Source organism: Diachasmimorpha longicaudata, chromosome 9 (assembly GCF_034640455.1).
Source record: "Diachasmimorpha longicaudata isolate KC_UGA_2023 chromosome 9, iyDiaLong2, whole genome shotgun sequence".
NCBI classification, from domain to species: Eukaryota; Metazoa; Arthropoda; class Insecta; order Hymenoptera; family Braconidae; genus Diachasmimorpha; species Diachasmimorpha longicaudata.
In genome coordinates, this window is record NC_087233.1 from 5,393,406 (window position 1) to 5,414,462 (window position 21,057).

General features: G+C 37.0%; 2 protein-coding genes across 2 annotated transcripts; both read left to right on the forward strand.

Annotated features, from left to right (window-relative positions):
• The first annotated feature begins 18 nt into the window (after nt 1-18).
• Lov (jim lovell) lies at nt 19-9,008 on the forward strand. The gene is made up of 2 exons (XM_064127729.1): nt 19-212; nt 732-9,008. Exons 1-2 carry the CDS (start codon nt 19-21, stop codon nt 2,566-2,568), a joined length of 2,031 nt encoding a protein of 676 aa, XP_063983799.1. The 3' UTR covers nt 2,569-9,008.
• Nucleotides 9,009-15,313: 6,305 nt separating this feature from the next.
• Nucleotides 15,314-20,601, forward strand: LOC135166140 (protein NDNF). The gene is made up of 7 exons (XM_064128174.1): nt 15,314-16,057; nt 17,714-17,847; nt 18,269-18,575; nt 19,117-19,357; nt 19,618-19,854; nt 19,923-20,081; nt 20,212-20,601. The coding sequence occupies exons 1-7, from the start codon at nt 15,870-15,872 to the stop codon at nt 20,593-20,595; spliced, it is 1,650 nt and encodes a 549-aa protein (XP_063984244.1). The 5' UTR covers nt 15,314-15,869; the 3' UTR covers nt 20,596-20,601.
• The last annotated feature ends 456 nt before the right edge of the window (nt 20,602-21,057 follow it).

A 21,057-nucleotide genomic window follows, 5' to 3' on the forward strand; every position in this document is an offset into this window, starting at 1 on the left:
TGTAAATAAGTCAAAAAGATGTCGAGCACCGCGGAGAGTCCCGACGGTGGTATGGCACTGCAGTCACACTATTCACTGCGATGGAACAATCATCAGACACACATACTGCAGGCCTTTGAAGCACTACTACATGCAGAGATACTCGTCGATGTCACTCTCGTGTGCTCGGACAGTAGCATCAGGGCGCACAAGGTCGTCCTCAGTGCCTGCAGGTAAAAATCATATTCTAGATTAATAATTACGGACACTTTCACCTCAAATCAATTACAAAAACATCGAAATTCTGTCACACCCGTTTCTTATTGGGTGATATTTATAGGGGGAAATTCAAAATTATGGGAAACTCGGGGGGGGAGGGTGGGGCGCGGATCCCATTCTAGGACTTTTGACCCCTGGATTGGTCATATAATATTAAAAAGTGTATAGACAGCCAGCTCAAATCGAATAGAAAATATTGAAATTTGGAATTTCGTTGTCCTGCTTATCAAGACAACCATGAAGACAGTACCCTGGAGTATTCGAGAAAAGAAATGTTTAACTTCCAGCCGTGTCCATCCGGTATTGATCGTATACTCGTTCACTGTCCACAATGTCTCATAATGCTTCATTTCCTTTGTATAGTATATTCCGTGCAATGATTGTATTAAGATATATTCGCTGACAGTCCTGAAGTAAGAAATATCTTCTCATCCTCCACAAGTCGCACATAATCCTCACTGTTCTGATTCCAGTCCGTTCTTCGAGAGGATATTCGCTGAACATCCGTGCAAACATCCGGTGATAGTCCTGAAGGATTTTCCAGGTCGTGAAGTTGCCGCCCTGATAGACTTCATGTATCGTGGTGAGGTGCGTGTTGGTAGAGAAGAATTGCCAGGTTTAATGCGTGCTGCGGAGAGTCTTCAGGTACGTGGTCTTGCGTCTTCCGAGCCTCGGCCAGCATCGCCCCCCGTTACCCCAGTGGAGACACCAATTGACCTTCTGGGTGACCGACTCAGTCCAGAGGGTGATCATGATGCGGATACGGATTCGATTCAACGCGAATCTCGAACGATATTCAGTCGTGATCGTGATCGCGATCGTCTTCCCCACATGGGACACCTCAATTTCTCCCTCCGTGAGTTGCGCGAATCTTGCAATTCTCCACTATTACCACGACGAAAACAGGCACGACCAAGAAGAAGATCGGGTGAACTGATTCCCCAGGATCTGTCCCGACCACATCCACCCGCGAGTCTCAGTCCGCCCTGTGGTCTTAACTTGAGTGGAGCACTACCAAGTCAGCCAACAGGTAGCCAAACACCAGGTCAGTCGCAGATACCATCATCTCAGGCACCACGTACTCCATCACAAAGTAATCCACCGTCAACACCGACACATCGTGAAGAAACAGCTGAAAATTTATCGATGAAGCGTTCCCTATCTCCAGGGCTTCCCACCGAACAGGCCATAAAGACTGAGAGTGAGGCAGCTAGCAGTCCACGTGGCTCACCCATGACCGGTACAAGTCTTCATCCAGATGGCTCCTTGCAGGATCTTCCTACACCGGGTTTACCCTCAATGTCACTCTCCCTGACCCCACCACATCATCCAAGCGAGTACCTGACGTCACTGGGTCAATTTGCTGCCCAATGGCTGCCAAATCATCAGAGCCAACTGGCACACAGGGACGGCAGCCCCCAGGGCCACAATCGTAATCCGCATTATCATCAGGAGCAGATGACACCGACAAGAAGATCTGTCGCTGTATTCCCCATGGATGGTGTGTCACCGTTGGCCAGTGGTGGATTATTTCCACATGGTGGTGGATTGGAGAGAGGTACATTACTCACCGAGTTGCATGATAGCTTCAAACCAGAGGCATTTCAGGGACTGTTTGGGGGCAATTTGGGTCATCACATCACCAAGAAACCAAAGAAGCACAGGGGCGATGGAGATACTGCTAGGAGGTGGTCAGAGCATGGAAGGGGAATGCCCATTGGAAGGCCCAAAGGACAGCACAGCGCCCCACGAGGTGGACCACCCAGATCGTGGACCAATGCCGAACTCACGGAAGCTCTTCAGCATGTTTGGAATAAAAAAATGACTACTTCACAGGCTAGCCGTATGTTTGGCATTCCTTATAACAGTTTACTCATGTATGTCAGGGGAAAGTACGGAAAGAGTCTCAAACTTGAGCAACTCAAGAGGGACTGCACTGGCGCGACAACTGGCGAAGTCATGAACTCATTGAATAATAATGTCAAGGCCATTCAGCCACCCTCGCAAATGGGTCATCCTCTTGGTCTACCTCATCCTGGCGATGAATCATACAGTCATCATCCACTTCTTGGTGGCAATCTACCGCAAGGATTCTTTCCCGATTTTGGCGCTGCCTTTCCTGTTCCTGTTAGCATGGTTCATCTGCTACCACCTAGTGAACAAAAAGCCTTCGAGGGGGTGGGTGGCAGTGGGGGCGGGGGTAACAGTGATCTTGGACAACAGAGCCGATCACCATCGCCCAGTCAACATGACAGTATTCAACCACCACAATCAGCTCCAGCGTTACTGCAGCAGAATGGATCGGAATGAGACAGGCTGAGAGCACTGAGAGATTATTTTTATTTGTAATTGTACCAACGTCCAGCGTTTTTTGTATTTCAGGGGGAGGGGATGAATGTTTTTTTTTTTTGGATCTAAGACTGATTTTCTCCAGACTTTTGCTTGACATGTCGAAAAAATGATGGTGTGGCTTTTTCGTAGGCAGGGGATTCCCCGATTTTGAATGCACGTTGTGGGATTTAGCCGGGGTAGATTTGAAAATATATGGAGATTAATTTTTCTGTGGGGTTTTCGGAATTTGTTAATTTTTGAAATATTGAGATTTAGAATGAAGTATGAGGAGAGGTCGGAAGTTGTATTTTCCCGGAGACTCGATTGATTTGAGTCTGATATCCGAATTACAGTTACGGGATTCACAAGAGTGCGCTGAACACCGCAGGATACTTTTTCCACTTTCACGGAGTGTAATAACGATATATCAATGCTATTATTATCGGTACATTTTATTTGACTTTTTTTCTTATGAGATACCAAACATACCAAATAACAAAGCCAGTTTCTCCCGTTCTAACATCAAAGATGGATTTTATTTTTTCTCATTCGTTTATTTGAAAACTTTTTTTTTCTTCATTTTTGTTACGACGAACAGGAGAAATAATGTATCCTTCACGTCCTTACGGTGGATCGGCGCACAAGAAAGGAAACCCGGAAGGAAAACAAGATGACTCTCTCCTTTTAAGAAATTTTTTTCCCCGTTTTTTCGCCTTCTTTAAGGTTTTTTTTTTCGCCTTTACGGGAGATGCAAACGGTTAAATTGAAAGGGAACTTCTTGAAAGGGGTTAGGGTGGGGGGGATGGTCTCGCACAATGCCTACGAATATCGTTGAATGAAAAAATGTAAGAAAAAACGCACCCCTATGACAAGATTTTCACTCACTTTTCATTCATTTTTTCGACGGCAAAAGTTAAAATGAGAAAAAAATATGAAGAAAAAAAAACATTTGAATTATAACGATATTTCCCGCGAAAAATTAGCACAATGAGGGCCAAGTGCAATACTCGCTGCAATGTGAAAAAAAAACCTATTTAATTTCCTTTTTTTTTTTAATTCTGTAAATAATTTTTGCATAATTTTACTGGACACTTCTGTGTAAAAATAAATAATTCGTGAATTTTTGTTTATAAAAACAAAATTAATTGGAGGGAAATTTTTCCAAAGAAAATACATGACATTTTAATTATTATGTTTCTCTCGACGAGTAATAAATGAATAAAAATAAATATACCAAATAATGATGAATAAAATCGAAGAAAAAAAAACGCGAAGTCGCTTTAATGATTAATTAAAATGTGAAAATGAGGTTAATTAATGGACAATTTAATAACGGAATCGTAGACCACAGTTTGACGAGTAAATAATTTTAAAAATAATAAAAAAAAAAATTATTAATGGTAAAAATGATGATAAATAAACCAATTTTCGACAACCAGACGGAAGCGCAGGGTAAATAACACATCAGGGATAGCCACAGACAAATCTACGATAGCTAAAAATTGAGAATGTGAAAGAAAAAAAAAATTGCATATTGAAAGAGGAAATAAAACTTATTAAACAGAGAAGCGTAATTCATAAATTATTGAACTAAATAAACACTACGATTTTTTTTATTTTGTTCGCGAGGGTTGGTACTGGTGGGTGGGGAGATGTGGGGGCATCTGAAACAATAAAAGATTCAACTGAAAAAATTGCAAACGCGGAGACGGGCTTTTTCAGGGAGGGGGTGAGCCTGTACAATACAAAATGATATTATTGATTATTAATTAATGAGTTGTGTGAGGATGATTGAGCAATGGGTTTTTGGCAATTCGAGGAAGGGTTGGAGAATTAATTTTCTAGTTTTTCCGTATAGAAGATAATTTTATGGGGGGGGGGGGCATTTTGAGTCGCTAGGGTGAACAAAATGGCGGATGGTGAGGATCAAGAGGAAATTCATAATTCTGAAAAATTTCAGACCAGAGGTAAATATGAACAGGAAAATTTGGAAGCTGAATTGTCCACCACTTTTTATTTATGTTCGGCTTGAAACAATCAAGTGCAATTTATCGACAAAATTGTGTACTGTGGATTAAAAAAATTGTAACCACCATTTTGTCTTCATTATAACTTAAAAAATTTCGTGCAATTCTTTAACACCATGGCGGACAATATCAGGATAATTGGAGACAGAAAGATCGCTATCTGGCTGCACTGTTGGGGGATTTAGGCCCAAAAAAATTAATTTTCCAACAGCTCCCCACCCGCAATAAAATATTTAGTTAATTCTTTCCAAACTGCGTTTCAAAATGTGTGAATGAAAATGACAAATCAATTTCGAAAAAAAAAAATAGAAAAATCTCACACTCAACAGAGATTTTTCATCATAAACTAGACACACATATTGTGATAGGCACCATGTGCGGACTTCAGTATTATTTTGCAGTTAAAACGAATGGGGAAATGAATTTTAAAATGAAAAATGAGAAAAAAAACTAATAATAATGAAACAAGTGATGGTGAAAATCATTAATACGTTAGGTAGTCATTAAAAAAAAATCTTAATGCCTGTTTCGTTGTTACATAAAGTGAGATTGTGCGGATGAAGGGGGACAAGTGAAACCCTTAGATTTATAAAAAAAAAAACTAATTACGACCACAGAAAAAAAATCCCGGGCCAAATTTCCAAAGAAAAAAAAATTTCCATTCTTTCAATCTCGGGGACTTTTTTTTCACCAATTGTTTCATCCTCGTGGCGCCGGACGCACGTCGTTCCGTAATTAATAAACAAATGAAAAAATAATTAATGAAGAAAAAAAAAACATTGACACGTGTAGAATTGTAAGTAGAGGTGCGATTGATTACTTTATTATTAATTGTAAAAGTGCGAGTGCAAGTGGTCGAGAAGCGAAAAAAAAAATGGTTCGAGTGTTAGAAGTTTTAAATAAATTAATAAAAACAAACTAAACAATTTTCGTGCGACCGGGGGCCGAGGTAAAAGCCCAAAGGATTTTCACTGTTGAAATGAAAATAATGATGATTGACACAGCAAATTCAGAGAGACAGGAAAAGGTTGTATTCGAAAGTTTTTTCTATAGATCAACTCGATATGACTGATTACAAAGAGAATTAAAAAAAATGAACATGGCTGCCGGTAATTAGCTACCATATCGCATGATTGCTGTATTGTTAAATCTCGTTGCTGACATATCAATTTATCGACGAAACAGAAGAAAAAAAAAAACATATTTGTTGAATGTTTCTATTGATTTTTTTTTGGTTGAATTTTTTAGATGATGAGGGCACTTCGCTTGGGGCAATTTGTTTATAAACATTGTCATCTCATGTTCATTTTTTTTTCCCATCAAATTTTTTAAGGCTGAACAACGCTACGATATTGAACAATATACAATGTGTTAGTTGACAGATTTATACGGATATTTCATTGTTCAGGGTGATACAAAGAGTTTTGAGGTAATGAATAAACATTGTTTATAATTTCAATTCTCCATATCCCACAAATGACTCGACAAAATGGAAATGAAACATCGATCGTTGCAATTAACTGGTCAATTCGTCAAATACCGACCAAAACAATGACTGTCATTGTGAATAAAAGAAATACTGTTAAAAATCAATTTACAAAAATCAAAATTCACAATGAAGAGGACATTGTTCTCTTCGAAATGAGCTATCAGTCATAAAAAACCATCGATCATCACCGGAGATATTGAGGCGAACAAAGATCCATTGGAACAAGTAAATCAAATTGTTCATCCGAAACAATGAAAATCCAGTGTTTTTTAATTACAATAAGAATTGGGTCTACACTCGTTGCCGGATAAACAATAACAAAACGATAGAGAGTAACAATACAAAGGGCTTTGAGTTCTGACCGCATCCTAAGTTCCTAATAAACAAAACGCTGAATTAAAGATAATAGAATTATAAACAAAGAAAAATTAATGAAAAAAAAAAAACAGACAAAAGACACTCCGAACAAAGTATTATTCTTGCTCGTTGACGAATATTAATAATATTTACCGCCGTGCTATTAATACAATTGTTTATGATTTTATAATCCTTGTTTAAAGAGAGAGAGAGAGAAAGAGAGAGTGAAAGAGAGACGTTTGTTTGTAAGTTTTTAAGATAATTAGTTAATTATTCTTACGCACAGTAAAAAAACCAACAATTTGTAAATAGATGAGCGTGATGAGAGATTGAAAAGTTGAAGATACGGTACGCGCAATTGATTATATTTATGCGTAATATATATGAATATCTATTTATCTAATTATTGCTGTGGACAAAAACATAATGGCGATTGTTTATTCGGATACAACCTTTGTTTGGAGAACAGCTAAATAGCTAAATTATAATTATGTAATTTTTTTTTCTTCAATCAATGGATTCATATTTTTTTTTCACTGTTAAATCTGTTAATTGAAGAAAATAATGTGCAATTTTATAAAATTCAACATATTTCGTTACAAATTTTCATTATTTTTTTTGGAAAAAAAGTTTGTTTTCTTCGACTGCAGATAAGTGGGCATGTAATCCCCTGCATTATCGACAGACAATATTTGTCATCGCATGGTACCGAATGTTCAGTGGGAATTCCCGTTTTATCGAAGTGCGATGAGAAAGAATTCCCATAATTTATCATTGAACAAAAATTACTGAAAAAATAACTTCTCAAGATTGGAAAAAAAATGTAAGACAAAAATGAACAAATGCGTGAGAAATAACAACTAGCATCGGTTGTGCCGTTCACGTAGTTCCTAAGTTCGTCTCTGCCTCACAAATTGCATCCGAAAGAGCCCCTCAATTTGTTTATTTATCAGATAACAATGCAAAGACAAATAACAATTTGTACTCAAACCGAAATATGACATAATCCTAATACCCTTCCTCGCCCTCCCCCTCAACCGCAGAAATATAATATACGAATATATTTATAATAATTACCGTGTACCATAAAAACCGAGACAAACAATTATGATAAAAAAAAACTACTTATTATATTATATGAAAGAAACAGAGAACCGCCGCCACCCACTATATTTTTTACAGGTTTACATTGTATTACAGTTTATAATATTTGATATACATAAAAAAAACGTAATTAAAAATGTGAAACAGACAGAGCAATAATTAACGGATTGCGGCCGATATGTTTTTTGAAAATACGGCCACGCATTAACAATATTAAACAATACTTTTTAAACGATCGGTTATTTAAAAAAAAAGGATTCGTTAAATGTCGAGTCAGCCCATTCGTAAAATCGAAGTTTCTGTTAATATTGACGTGAAAAAATGACCTTTTTGCATAATTTAATTATAAATGAATCACGACATGATTTTTTCATCATCTCGTGTTGCTCCTTCACCACCGATTTTGTTCTATAATTCCAAAATTAATGAGGCAAAATGGGTCCACTTTTTTCGTCAATTTATGGATTAACGCTCCGATCTATTGAAAAGTGTCATTAGATTTTTAAAAATTTCCGCCAACCTCCGGCGGGATTTTTTAAAATTCCAATTGTCCTCATCTAAACATTTCCTGTTTCTCTCTCTCTCTCTCTCACTGTTGAAACGCCTAAACAATACGAAATAGCCAATCCCTGATGTGAATTAATTCGTTACAGGGACCAAATAATTGAATAGTATATTTTTATCAAGCAGATTGTACAATATAATATATAATATACAGGACTACATAATTTATATTTTCCGTTTTATCAGATTTTTCAGTTGTTGTCATGAGTTACAGAGAGAGACACGAATGTACATTAACGAACCCTTTTTCAACTTCATATTTTTAATATTAATTAACCGATTCGAGAAGGAAAAAAAATAACAACCGATGGATGCTACATACTTGTGATACGTTTTACCGCTGGTTACTACAGAGACTTCCTAAATGCCGAATGTAGCCATTGAAATATTATAAAAATAATGAGATTTTTTAAAAAATTATATTTCACGGCGAAATTCGGCAACCACTAGTTCACTCACGCACACAATTCACCGTTTATAAAATGGAAAAAAAAAATAATAGGAGAGTAATTGAACAGATGAATGAGATAATGCAGAATTTATTAATTAACCGATTGAAATGTGTAATTAATGAGGATGCTATTGTGAGGCTGAGGACGAGGATAGATTCCAACCCATCTTCCCCCCCAACCCTCCCCACTCCCAACCCCATTATCGCCCTGTTTTTTGTTGTAATTATATTTTTGTTAAATTGAAATGGAAAATTTTTGAATTTTTAAGTTTTAGTCTTGGAACACAACTTGGAAATATTGTAATGATATCTAAACGTAAACAAAAAAAATTGTGAAGAAAATTCTCCCACTCTTTACCGACCCCCGATTATCATGAGAATTATCTATATTAATCCCAGAATAAAGTGTACATACCAATTGTAATAATGTGTTCTTTAAATTTATTTCCCGATAATTTCAGTGGCGAAATTATGAAACGAGATTAATTTTTTAAAAATATATATTGTAGTTTTTTCGATTTAAATATGTCCCCAACTTGTTCAAGAATTAATTTTGTTGATCCTAATAGAGAAAATCTATTCTCCAACAATTTATAAACTCAATTAACGTTTTTACATCTACTTGGTTTTCTCTTGAATTAATTCTGAACAAGTTCTTCGAATTCATCGTCCAAATGGCGCAGGACGCGTAATCGATTCCGTCATGTCGCAGGACCACCCGGGTACGGAACCCTAATAAATAAGTAATACGATTTTTGATCAACGAATAACCGTTTTGGTGAGGGAGAGAGGGATGACCAACAACATGTGGCCACATTTTGCACGCAAATTTATACGATGAAATTGGAGGAAATAAATTTTTTTTTAATTGCAATAATTAATGTTGAAAATTAAATGCATAAAGGTTGCTCGTATTTACATTGAACATTATTTTGAAAAATATCTTTCGATTTTTATCGGACGAGTTCGATAATTACTACATTTTCACGGCCCCTAATATCTCCCATAATTTTTTATCTAAATCAAGTTTTTAAATTTTGAAAATTTCGTTAAATTTATAATTATTTTTTGTAGGAAATGAGTGGAACTGTCGAGTTACGACATTTTCGAGGTGAAATATCTCGTGATTACCGATGAGGAAACAAAGTGAATTCCTTTTTTGTTTTATTTTTTAATTCATCGGTTTTACCTGTATCGTGTGACAGGTTGGGGCGTTAAAATTGGTGTTTCGTACCCCTTTTTTCTCACCTTACGACACCTTCCAAGTGTCATACGAGCAACCTGAGATGTCCATTCCTTTCAAATTGACGAAAAAAAATATTCCCTGCCCATTTATCCTCCTTTGTTATGAAAAATTCAATCGAAATAATTAATTCAGTGGCCCTGGCATGCAAAAAAAACACACCAGAACCCGTGGAAATGAGAGGAGAAGAAAAAAAAAATAAATAATGAAAGAGATGTTATATATCGATCGATGAAAATTGGAATGGCTTATAAAAATGATGCCTGTAACCTATCATTAAGAGCGATAACAGAATTATCGCTTCGTGTTTATAATACTACCGATTTTCGGAGTGAGCTCCGGGCAATTACCCGATCACGATCGATCCTTCTGATGTTCCTCTTCCTTCCATTTTTTTTATTTGTCCTTAAATCATTGAATTCGCGATTAAAAAAAAAAATTTCAAACGACAACTCTAATTTATAAAATCAGCGCCGATAATTACCCGATTTAAGCCATCGGAATATTTTTATTACCAGAAATAAAAAGTTCTCACTCTCCCCACGCATAAGAAAATACACTCAATAAACAAAATCAGATTCCCAGAGTCCCTCAGTCATGAAAAATAACAATTGTAATAATATTCCACGTTCAAAAATTCATCTCGAAAAATATGAAACTAAAATATGTTCAGAAACACCTCAAAATGAATGAATATACGTTATTGAGTCTTTCTACGTGCCCAGACGGTATGTGACTCACGTTTACTGAGTTTAGTTATAAATACCTATTTGTGAACATTCGTAAAAGCATCGTAGAAGGGCTCAAACGTCTCAAACTGTGTACAGGGCGACGAGAGGGAGAAGGGGGGGACCTGGGGACCCACCGGAGGGAGCGTGTGTTTAACGTCTCTGGATAGTGTGGCGTGGCACAAGATCGTAACTCTCTTTTCACGGTCAGCGAAATACCGGAGTGAAACATAGTAACGTTTCACAAACTATAAATATATTGGTTGAATTTATTTCTCATTTTTTTTTTCACTGAATTTTTCACATCTCTCAATTTATCCCCCTCCAACCGAGAAAAAAAAATATAATTTTTGGTGATTCAGGTCTGCGATAATCTCGTCATCTAGATCAGCAAAAAAAAATCATTTCTAATTATTCCTTGTCATTTTTAAATTTGAAGGATTAATGGATAAAAGGTGACGTCAGTTTTGGTGAATTATCATTTTTTTTTCAAGTTGGAGGACATAAATTTTGAGTTGTAAAATTTTTCCAGGACTTTTTTAGGTATGTCAAAGAACGAGGAAGGGTTGGGTGACGAGGGGGTGGAGTGAGGGCTTGAAAGTTTATGCGCACACGGGAGGAACAGTTGTGTGCCGATATACGAGCCGTTCGACCGCCTCGAGGGGTCCCCTCCCCCCCCCCTTAGACCCCCCCTTCATTCGCTTTTACGACCGACGAATTGCTGACGAGAGAGGTCCAGTACAGGGGACTCCCTAACAAGAGAGCAGTCAACCTGAGCCCTGGGATAACAAACATTTCATTTGCATTTTTCATATTTTTCGTTGACCTGGTGGGGTCCCGGGTAGGGACCAGCTTCCCCCTCGCCCCCTCCCCGGGGCGCTATTCATTGGTGAAATTACTGTGTCACTTTCAGTTGAAATCCCATGAAATCAGTCCTGAAATCATGGGACATCACCTGAAATGAGTGAAGACAGATGACCACCAACTTCAAGTCATTTCATGTGAAATTAAAATTTTTCATAAATCAGCTGATCTACCCCTAGACCTATGGGGTAACTCTCCCTCATAATTAGAAAATATAGGGGAGAATTCCCTAGTGGATATACGATTAGACTTATCCTCCTCGGAAGGACGTTCCTCCCCTAGACCTAAGACATGGAGATATGGGGCTTCTCCCTTATGTCTAGGAAGTCTAGAGGAGAATTGTCCTTACTGAGGGGTAAAAAACCCTTATAAGAGTGAGTAGCAATTTTTTTTCTATTTAAACAATTCATAGATTTTTGTTATCTAGGGACGACAGGAGAAACTTGAATTTAATTGCAATTCAAGTGGGTGGAGAAATCATTTTTTCCTTTGCGATCTGTCGATTGATTTTTTCCACATAGGGGATATATCCCCTTTCCCCTATGACCCCTATTTTCTAGAGAAAATTATATTTCTGAAAATAGTGAAAAAATAAAAGGTATTAAAATAAATAGCTTTTCAATAAATCTTCCATCAATTGATTAGATTTTCTCGTGTAGGAGAAAGCGGATTAAAGTAATGTTTCTAGGGGGCATAGGGGAAAGCACTCAATTGTAATAAAAATGAGTATAAAATTGCGAAAAAAGTGACATTTGAACCGATGATGTTTGTTGGATGGTATGAGGTACAGGTTCCCACAACGCTGGTCTTGATTTATCGGCCTGCCACCCGAGCGAACCGCTGTCATCATCCACGTCCCTCTGTTCCCCCTACCTCATACCTCCCACCCCTAGGCCCCCCCCTTCTCCCTGAATTCCCTTTTTATCTCCAGTTAAGTCTCATCGTTTCCGAGCTACTGTGGAAAATCCGCGAATCACTTTCACCGCGCCAATTCCACTAATTCACATTTTGTTTTCAATTAAAAAATTTTTTTCATGTTTCAATATCTGTTTGGGTTTGAGGGATTCGATTATCAAAGGGCGGGGATAAGGGGAGTTGGCTGACTCATGAAGGCATAAACTACTTGAGAGGAGGAACCAACTACCACTGAAAATTTATGTTTAATTGATTTTGTCGTTAATTTTTAATTATGAAAATTGAAGACATTTTTCAGGTGTCAGGGGGTGTCATGGGGAGGGCTTCTGGGGGGGAAAAATTGTGGAAATCTAGGGGATGACCATTTTTTTTTTTATTTGAGTTACAATGGCGAATAAGGGCCTCTAGGGGGTCTTCCTCTACTTCAGCCCATCTCTAACCGAAGAAGAAAAATTTCGGGCCTGAAAAAAAAAATAAGTTTCTGTTTCCAAGCCCCTATCTCATTACAATGTTACTCTCTTATTTCATTCCTGCCAAAGGATAAATATTTACGTTCGCATTTAATGACAAGAATTATCACTCAATTCACTTCAATCAAAACTTCAAAGGAAGGGAAGAAGAAAAAAAGAAAAGAATTCGTGTCAAACGGTAAAACGTCGGAGGTAAGAAAAAGATGATTTTTAAAGATGGAGACGTATAGTGGCCAGCAGCTCGTAAAAAAGTAGAGGACCCACTTCATCTTTGTCTCTCCACTAACACAGACTCCATCGTCGTTCGGAACTTCATGAATATAAATGTATGATAAACCATAAATGAGAATTTCTTCGGTGGTATGGACCCATGGGCGCCTTCCTCAGCTTCCCACGTATTATTTTTTATTTTTCAACAGTCGATATTTTTTTTTTCGCTTTCTTCTTCACTTGGAGAGGGGGGGGGGAGAAGGGGGGATTTTTTTGAGCCCTTTCTAACCAACGAATTTTAAATCGCCCACCGGGAAGCCATACCCTGTCCCGATGGTGTATCAATTTTTATCCATTTTTTGGCAATTAAAAATGATAAAATTATTTTAGTAGCGAGTCTGCATTTTTATTACAAAAATATTTTTGAGAATAATATATTTCAGTAAATACACTGACAATAATATATTTCTTCAAAAATATTTTTTGAAGAAGATATGTTTGTCAAATATAATTTATTAAAATTTTTCTGGCAATATATTCTATTGCAAAAAATAATTTTTTAAAGAGCAAAAGATGAAAAATTAAATTTCCCGTTTTTTTTTCAATATTGGAAATCACTTCACGTAAAAAGAAGAATACATTATTCTCGTGACGCTCACTGACTTGCGTGACGCTGAGTGATTACCAAAGAGTTCAAAAAAGCGAAAATAAATTTGCCGCCCAAAAGCGAAAATAAATTCGCCATAAAATTGAAAACGCTTTTAGAATCCCTCGAGTTAACCCAAAAATTAAGAGGGGGAGAAAAAACTAGCCGAAGGCGAGTGAATTAAATAATTAGCATTGAAACGTCTAATTTGTATTGTCAGGGTATTATTGACGTTTAAAGTAAACGAGTGCACGACCCCTCTTTCATTTTCTCTCCGTTTAACAAGAAAAAAAAAAATTATTTCGTATTTTTTCATGCTGTCTCCTGAAATTATTTGTGAAATTATAATTTACAATTTAATCACTCCCCATATTAAAACTACACGAATATCATTCGATATTTATATTAAATATATTATTAGATATTTTAAATGCGATCTACGAAAAATAATTTTAAAAACAAGAAAAATTTATCGATTGCTCTTCTATAGGAACGATAATAATTAAATAATAATTATTGTTATTGTTATCATTTAATTATTATTGAATTTTTTCATTAATCGGTGAAAAATTAGTGAGTACTTTCAATAATCATAAAAGATAGAATTTTTGCAGATTTTTTTTTAAACCATAAAAAATTAGGTGACATACGAACAAAAAAATATACATTATATACATTATTATAAAATATACTTAAACGAAATATATCTTGTACCAATATGTATATAATGTATATATCATGTTTTTGGATTATCGATATAATAATAATAATTTGAATCACCCATCTTTGATGCTTGATTTTAGAATATCCATTTTGTAATAATAAAATCCCTGGGGCATTGATTTCCCGCCATTTTATCATGCACCTCCAGCAGATCACGTAATAATATTAATAAGTGCACTCAATCGCTAATGAATACCTCAAATACGGCGAATAAAATGCCTCCAACAAAGCCGCTAAGAATATTCGGTAATGGCGTCATCCGCCATCATCTTAACAATCCAAACAACATGAGGATTCTTTGATCTCTCACTGTTGGTTAACATTACCTTTGCCATCTCCATAATCCCTCTGCTCCATCAACGACTGACTATTCGATAACTGCGACGAATATCCCTCCAAATTCACTGATCCATCCAATAAACTGATGAATCACGGTGTTTATTGCCGAGATATCACAACAATATCAGGAGCGTACGCCGGAATGACCGTTACAATTCCGCTCGTCATCTCGACATGGCGTCCAACACTGCTGGCGCCACCATGCGGCCGTTTCTAACATATTGAGAACACATATTGAAGACAAAGGATTTTGGCCAATTTAATTGATTCGCAGTAAACAATAAATTCAGGGAACAATTATTATGCTTTTCATTGTTATCATTATCATCGAAAATCGAACATAATTGCATTCAGCATAACCTATACCCTTGAATCGAGTATGTCATTATGATTATTGCAAGTCTAACGTGTACGAAAGTCACGTATAAAAGAAGCTTCAGCTACGTATGTTTTTTTTTTTTTTTTTTTTTTTTTTTTTTTTTTTTTTTTTTTTTTTTTTTTTTTTTAATGCCTCCTGTGTCGTATGTTATTATTGGGAGAACTATTTTTCAGTCGATGAACAAAAATTGTTTAGTAACAACCTGATACTCACCAGTGTATCCCCCAACTAAGACTCCGTCGAGGAAGGGAGGACGTTGAAAGAGAGGGGAAATTGGGTAGTCGGGTCGTTCCACTGTGTGTGCAAACCAAAGGAGTTTAGAAGTCTCCACCGCTTCATCTCGTGTGGGCCACACGAGGGCTCTAACGGACGCGTGCTCTTCGCGTTTAATCTCGAACCCAATCCCACCTACCCCCCCACCGGAAATCGGAAGTCAAATTATCAAAATAGTGTGGCAACTGCATCAGTGATAATTTAAAAAATTATCTAAATTCATTATATTTACCTGACTGATGATTCCCAAATCAAACTGTTTTGATTTTCAATAATTGAGAGATAAGTGAAAAGTAATTTTGACTAGTTTTTTTACATCACTTTGCCGGCATTTTTTTTTAGCAATTTTGGGGGCAAATTGTGTGGTATTGTACTGTTGAATTATTTTGTAAATATTCTGATCATTTGTTGGGAGAGCTTTTATCGAGCTGAGGATTGATTGGACATAAAAAATCTGAAATTCTAAATTGGCCAGGAGGTGGGGAATGTGAGGAAGCAATGGGTCTGAGTAATTATTTATTTGTGCTTGTAATAATTATTTTGAGTGTTGCCAATGGTGATGATGCACTTGAGCATATGAAGAATCATCGGAGTGATCGTCCAATAAATAAGAGTGATCTACCGATGAATATACTGCAACCAGAGTGTCAGATATCGGCAGAACTCCAGCCTGGGAACGTATCAAAGTGAGTCTTTCAAATACAAACAAAGCATTATTCTCATTTCTGTGATGTCGTTTGCAGTATAAAAATTTAACTGAAGCGGATGATTGATTAAATAATCAACGAAACTGATGACAGAGTTGCACCGAAGTATAATATAATTTATTAATAACATTTTCAAATGTAAATTGATCAATCGATTGAAGAAATTCCAAGGAGAGGGTTAACTCAAAAAACTTTTGGCTGTTGAAAGCTCATTTAAACGTAGAAGGAGTGGTCCTGGCAAAAAAAGTATATGAATCTTTTTTATGGAAAATTCAATTGTCGATAAAAAATGTTTATAACATTTTTGTCTAGAACCAACGGTTTCCGAGATACATTCAAAAATAACAACAAAAGTTCATCATTTTTTTAGACCTCAAAATTTGGTCTTTCCATTAAATCCGCATTTATCTCGATAACAAATGGTTTTTTTACAAAATGTGATAAATAGTTTTTAATTGAGAATTGAATTTTGAGTAATAAAGGTCATTAGGGATGTTCAGCTAAAGACAGTTGTTGGCAAGATAATCCCTTGTTAAGCAACGTGAATATGCGAGTTCAACTGATGGATGGAAATGTCAACGATGTTAAAAATGAAGAGGATCACCTCAGGATTTTTATACAGTGGAATATCCTCGTCACATGTCGTGTGATGCTGGATTTAGAACGTCGGGGGGTCGTGAAACAGACGACCCCAGACGCCGCGACGCCGGCATTGTGTCCCGTCGCTAATTTTACAATGGTAACAACACCGTAACTGTCTCCAGAAGTTGCCAGTACCTTCCTGATACTCTTTGAGGAGTCGTTACCACGTGATCATGATTTATCATCAATTTTTTTGCAACCAGGAGCAGCTCCAACGTAAAAACCATTGATTTTCCGCAATTACCACTTTTTTAACGCAAAAAAAAATAAACTTTCTTTCGTTGATGAAAAATTGATTTTTCAACTATGATTCTATCAATAAGATATTCAGCAGCTGGACATTATGATGAATTTTTTATGAGATGGAGTAGTCCATTTTAGGACAGAATTAATGTCTAAATAAATAAAAAATAAAAACTGCTACATTTTTCAAAGTTTAAATAACCAAAAAGAAACGTGAAATCCAAAATTCTGAGGCATAATAATTCACCGACAATGTTAAGTAGACGCCGAAAAATATTTGTTTTGCATTGAGGGTGGTCCACTCATTTTAATCATCAAAAAGCGAATGACTTTGTTCTGGATATGTCTCGTGGCAAGACCGGAAGGGAGCCTCATGTTTTTTACGGGGCAACTAGCCAAGCAGACGCGCCGCAGAGTCTAAACGTTCCGACGTTTTGGCTCTGCTCTGGCAACTCCTCCCCATTCTTCTCTCGTTTTCTTCAGCAAAAATATATATATATAAAACGAGAATTTATCACTCGTTAAATCACTTCAATCATTCAACACCCGTTTAAGTTATTTCAATAATTTTCCATGCAACTTAATCCATTTTGCCCCACTATCGTGAAAATAAATGGATTGATTGATCGATTGATTAAGGCAAAATTGAGCTGACAAATGTTAAAATTTTTGTTCTCCATTTTTTTAAGCGCAAAAATTTCCTTTTTTTCTTTGTTCAAATTTGTTCATATGATGTTTTGAATTGTTCAGATTTTATTACCTGAGTCATCGTGATGGGTGGCCCCTGACAATTCTCGTGACCCCATGCTCGGGTCCTGTGTCCTGGACAGTGACATCAGTCAAACCACCGGAGGAAAATCGTCAACAGGGAGACGAGACTGGCCGTAAGAAACCGAAAAAATCTTTCTATCATCAAATCTAATCCACTTCATTGGTTTTTATCATTAAACTAAAAACCAAATTCGCTTCGAAGCCAATTTTTAATAAAAAAAAGAAATTAAACACAAAAAATCGTCTTTTATTGTAAAATAAAAAATGGAACAGAAAGCAACTTTAAAATAAAAAATTGCATCCATTCCTCATCCCCTTAATTTTGTAATGAAAAAATCGATAAAGTTCCTGTAATTCCCTAATGATAATGACCCCAGTAATCACTAAAAATTATCGTAAACGATAAAGACCTCGATAAATGAAAATGTTCGAGATATCTCCATACAAGGGGTAAAAATTGATTTTTAAGAATTGAGTTACTGCGTGACCAATAAATATCAATGATATTTCTGTTTTTGTAATTTGTTTGTTAAGCACTGTCACGATGGCCAGTTAATCAACTTATTCCTGGATCATCACCGTTATTCAGTTACGATGGTGATGAGGCACAAAACTTTACGATTCCATGTGTACAAGCTGGCTTGTACCGTCTTGAGATAAAAACACCGGTTGATAGTAACAAGATGGTGGTTATACCAAAGACGGTGCATCTTTATGCTACATCGAGTGCACTCGATCATCTGCCAATATCTTATGAGAATACAAGAGGAAAGAGGCACAGGGCATTGAGATTTCAACCGAGGAGAAATCGTAGGAGACTCATTGTTTCTTGGAGCAAGAGGTAATTTACGAGATACTTCATATATTTATGGGTAAAAATAATGAATTTTGCCGCCAAAGAAATATCGATATACCAATACACAATTTCGATTATTTCGGAGAAGTCCACGTGACATAGCGCACTGATAATCGAGGACTTTTATGATTAAATTAAATTGTTTTCCTCGCAATGTGTGGGAAAAAGACTTTTCTGGCACGATCACAGGAAAATTAATTTTAAAAACTCCTCGAGGGCAAGTGCAACCCTTTTGTGAGCGAAAAACTAGTTCACCCCAATTATTAAACCGTTTTTTCCCCACACTAAACCTAAATTAGGAATTTAAAACATCAGGCAGCGGATAAAACGTCTTTCTGCACACGTCATAAAAAGAAAAACAAATAAAAAATTACAAAAAATAGGCGACAGCAAATTCTCGTTTTTTCATCTCCATGAAAACATTATCCATCCCTCGGGGGCCTTTTTCACCCCAAATTGCGACTTTGTCGAGGGGCTAAGACGTAAATTCTGGAATTAATCATGGAAAATTGATTTTACTTCGTAGTCACGTGGATCCACACCTGTCTACCTACTGTCTGGCTGTGACATCGGGCACGTCACTCCACCCACCCACCCTCTGCGCAGCTAAAAATGTCTTGGTGATTCACTCACACTCGGGACGCGGGGGCTCCTCCAAGGAGCACGTGCACAAAAGCAATCCCACCGGTCTTCACTGCGTTCATCAGACACGAGTCACTCTTCACGGACTTGTGTATGATACTACGTACAATTTTACGCTCTACGTGGTATGTATGGCCTTGAAATTTATTTATTACAGTTACTAGAATTTTCAGAAATCATTTCTGATAAAAAAAAATATGTTCAATAATTTTTTGGGGTAAATTGTAAGCTCCTTGTCGAAAAAAAATTAAAAATTTTCCAGTGAATATTGAAGCAAAAAACCTATCGATATATCGAATGAGATCGTTATTGGCCCAATGAGTTCACTCTTTTACGCAATTTGTTTCGACTTTTCTCTGTCACTGATTAATAAATTAATTGGCAGGTGAACACGCGAAATAATCTGTCGACGAGAGTAGCCGCAGAGTCCCTGAAATACAAGAAAACTCGAGCCCAAGAGCTCCCCACCGGCCGCTACGTGACCGCAAATTTGCAGAAAAATTACGGAATTGTGAATTTTCGATATCAGCCTCATTATAATGAATCCACAGAGTTTCATGTATTGCCCTGTGGGGGTGGCGTCGTGAGGGCGAAGCTGAGGGGTCCTGGTGGAATCACTAGAGTAAGTGACTACAAACTTTTTGATACTCAATATATTTATTTACTTTATTTTCTTATTCACTTCCGAAGCACAAGAAAGAGGTCAAGACCCACGAATTACTGAAGGCCCCGGCCCTAGAGAAAGGGAAGAAGTACACCCTGAGGATTTCGGCCGCTCCCCAGGAGCTGGGCAAGGAGTTATCAGTGAAGGTACTGGCGACACAAGCCGGCACCATCGAATATCCAGAGGTAAATTTTCATAGCAATCAACTCAAATGTCCTCCCTCCACTACATTCACGTCAGCTTCTGGAAGGAAGGGAGAAATTCCCGGGGAACATTACCCCTAGAAGCCCTAAATAATATCTCTTCAAAGCACAGGTACCCTTCAAGGAACCCCCACGTGAGTTCAGCAACCTGAAGGAATGCAATGAGGTGACAATCGGTGTTGATCCTGTTGGAGCCGCCGAATATTGCATTCTAGCTCGGGAATTGCGTGGGATAACACCAATGAAACTCGCCGCCATACCCACCATCCCCGATCAGTGTGGCCTTCACAGGCGCCGGAGGTCCGAGTATTCTTTCGATCATTGTGTCAATCGCACTGATCCACCAGGAAACAAAGCACAAATATTCAAAATCACCAATCTGCTGCCTGGTAAAATGTATCAAGTGCAAATCACAGCGCAAATTCATGGACAATCACTGTCGTATCCTTTGATCAAAGTTCGCACGAAGAAAAACTGTTCGACTTCGCATCGATAAATTGAAATTTCAATTTTTTTTCTGCTCAAAGAGAACCCTGAAATTTGATTCCCCAATTTTTTTTAATTTCGAGATTTTTATTAAATTTGTTATTGATGTTTTTCGATTTTTTAAATATCTGATTCCTCCCCATTGAAGTTGATAAAATTACAGAACGAAATTTTGGATAATTTTTTAGTCTCTGTAAATATGAGAATGCCTGTGTATGTGTGTGTGAATATTGCCAATGAGTTTTTACTTACTTACGTATTTTTGTACTCTCGAAAAAGAAACATTGTAATTAAAAATAAAAAGAGAAGAATTGAAAAATTATGAAAAATGATAAAAGCAGTGGAAATCTGTTAATAACTGGGAAACGATGCGTATAATGTAAACACTTGGGCCATCTGCTACATTTTCGCACGATGACTACCTCTCTGAGGAGAGGAGGCTCAGTTTCGCGGGACTCTTCGTACATTAAAC

Coding starts and splice junctions, on each gene's coding strand:
- LOC135166140 (XM_064128174.1), top strand. CDS start 15,870: ATGGGTCTGAGTAATTATTTATTTGTGCTTGTAATAATTATTTTGAGT. Junction 16,058..17,713: donor CAGCCTGGGAACGTATCAAA/GTGAGTCTTTCA, acceptor TGAATTGTTCAG/ATTTTATTACCTGAGTCATC. Junction 19,855..19,922: donor GTCCTGGTGGAATCACTAGA/GTAAGTGACTAC, acceptor TCACTTCCGAAG/CACAAGAAAGAGGTCAAGAC.
- Lov (XM_064127729.1), top strand. CDS start 19: ATGTCGAGCACCGCGGAGAGTCCCGACGGTGGTATGGCACTGCAGTCA. Junction 213..731: donor GTCGTCCTCAGTGCCTGCAG/GTAAAAATCATA, acceptor TTCTGATTCCAG/TCCGTTCTTCGAGAGGATAT.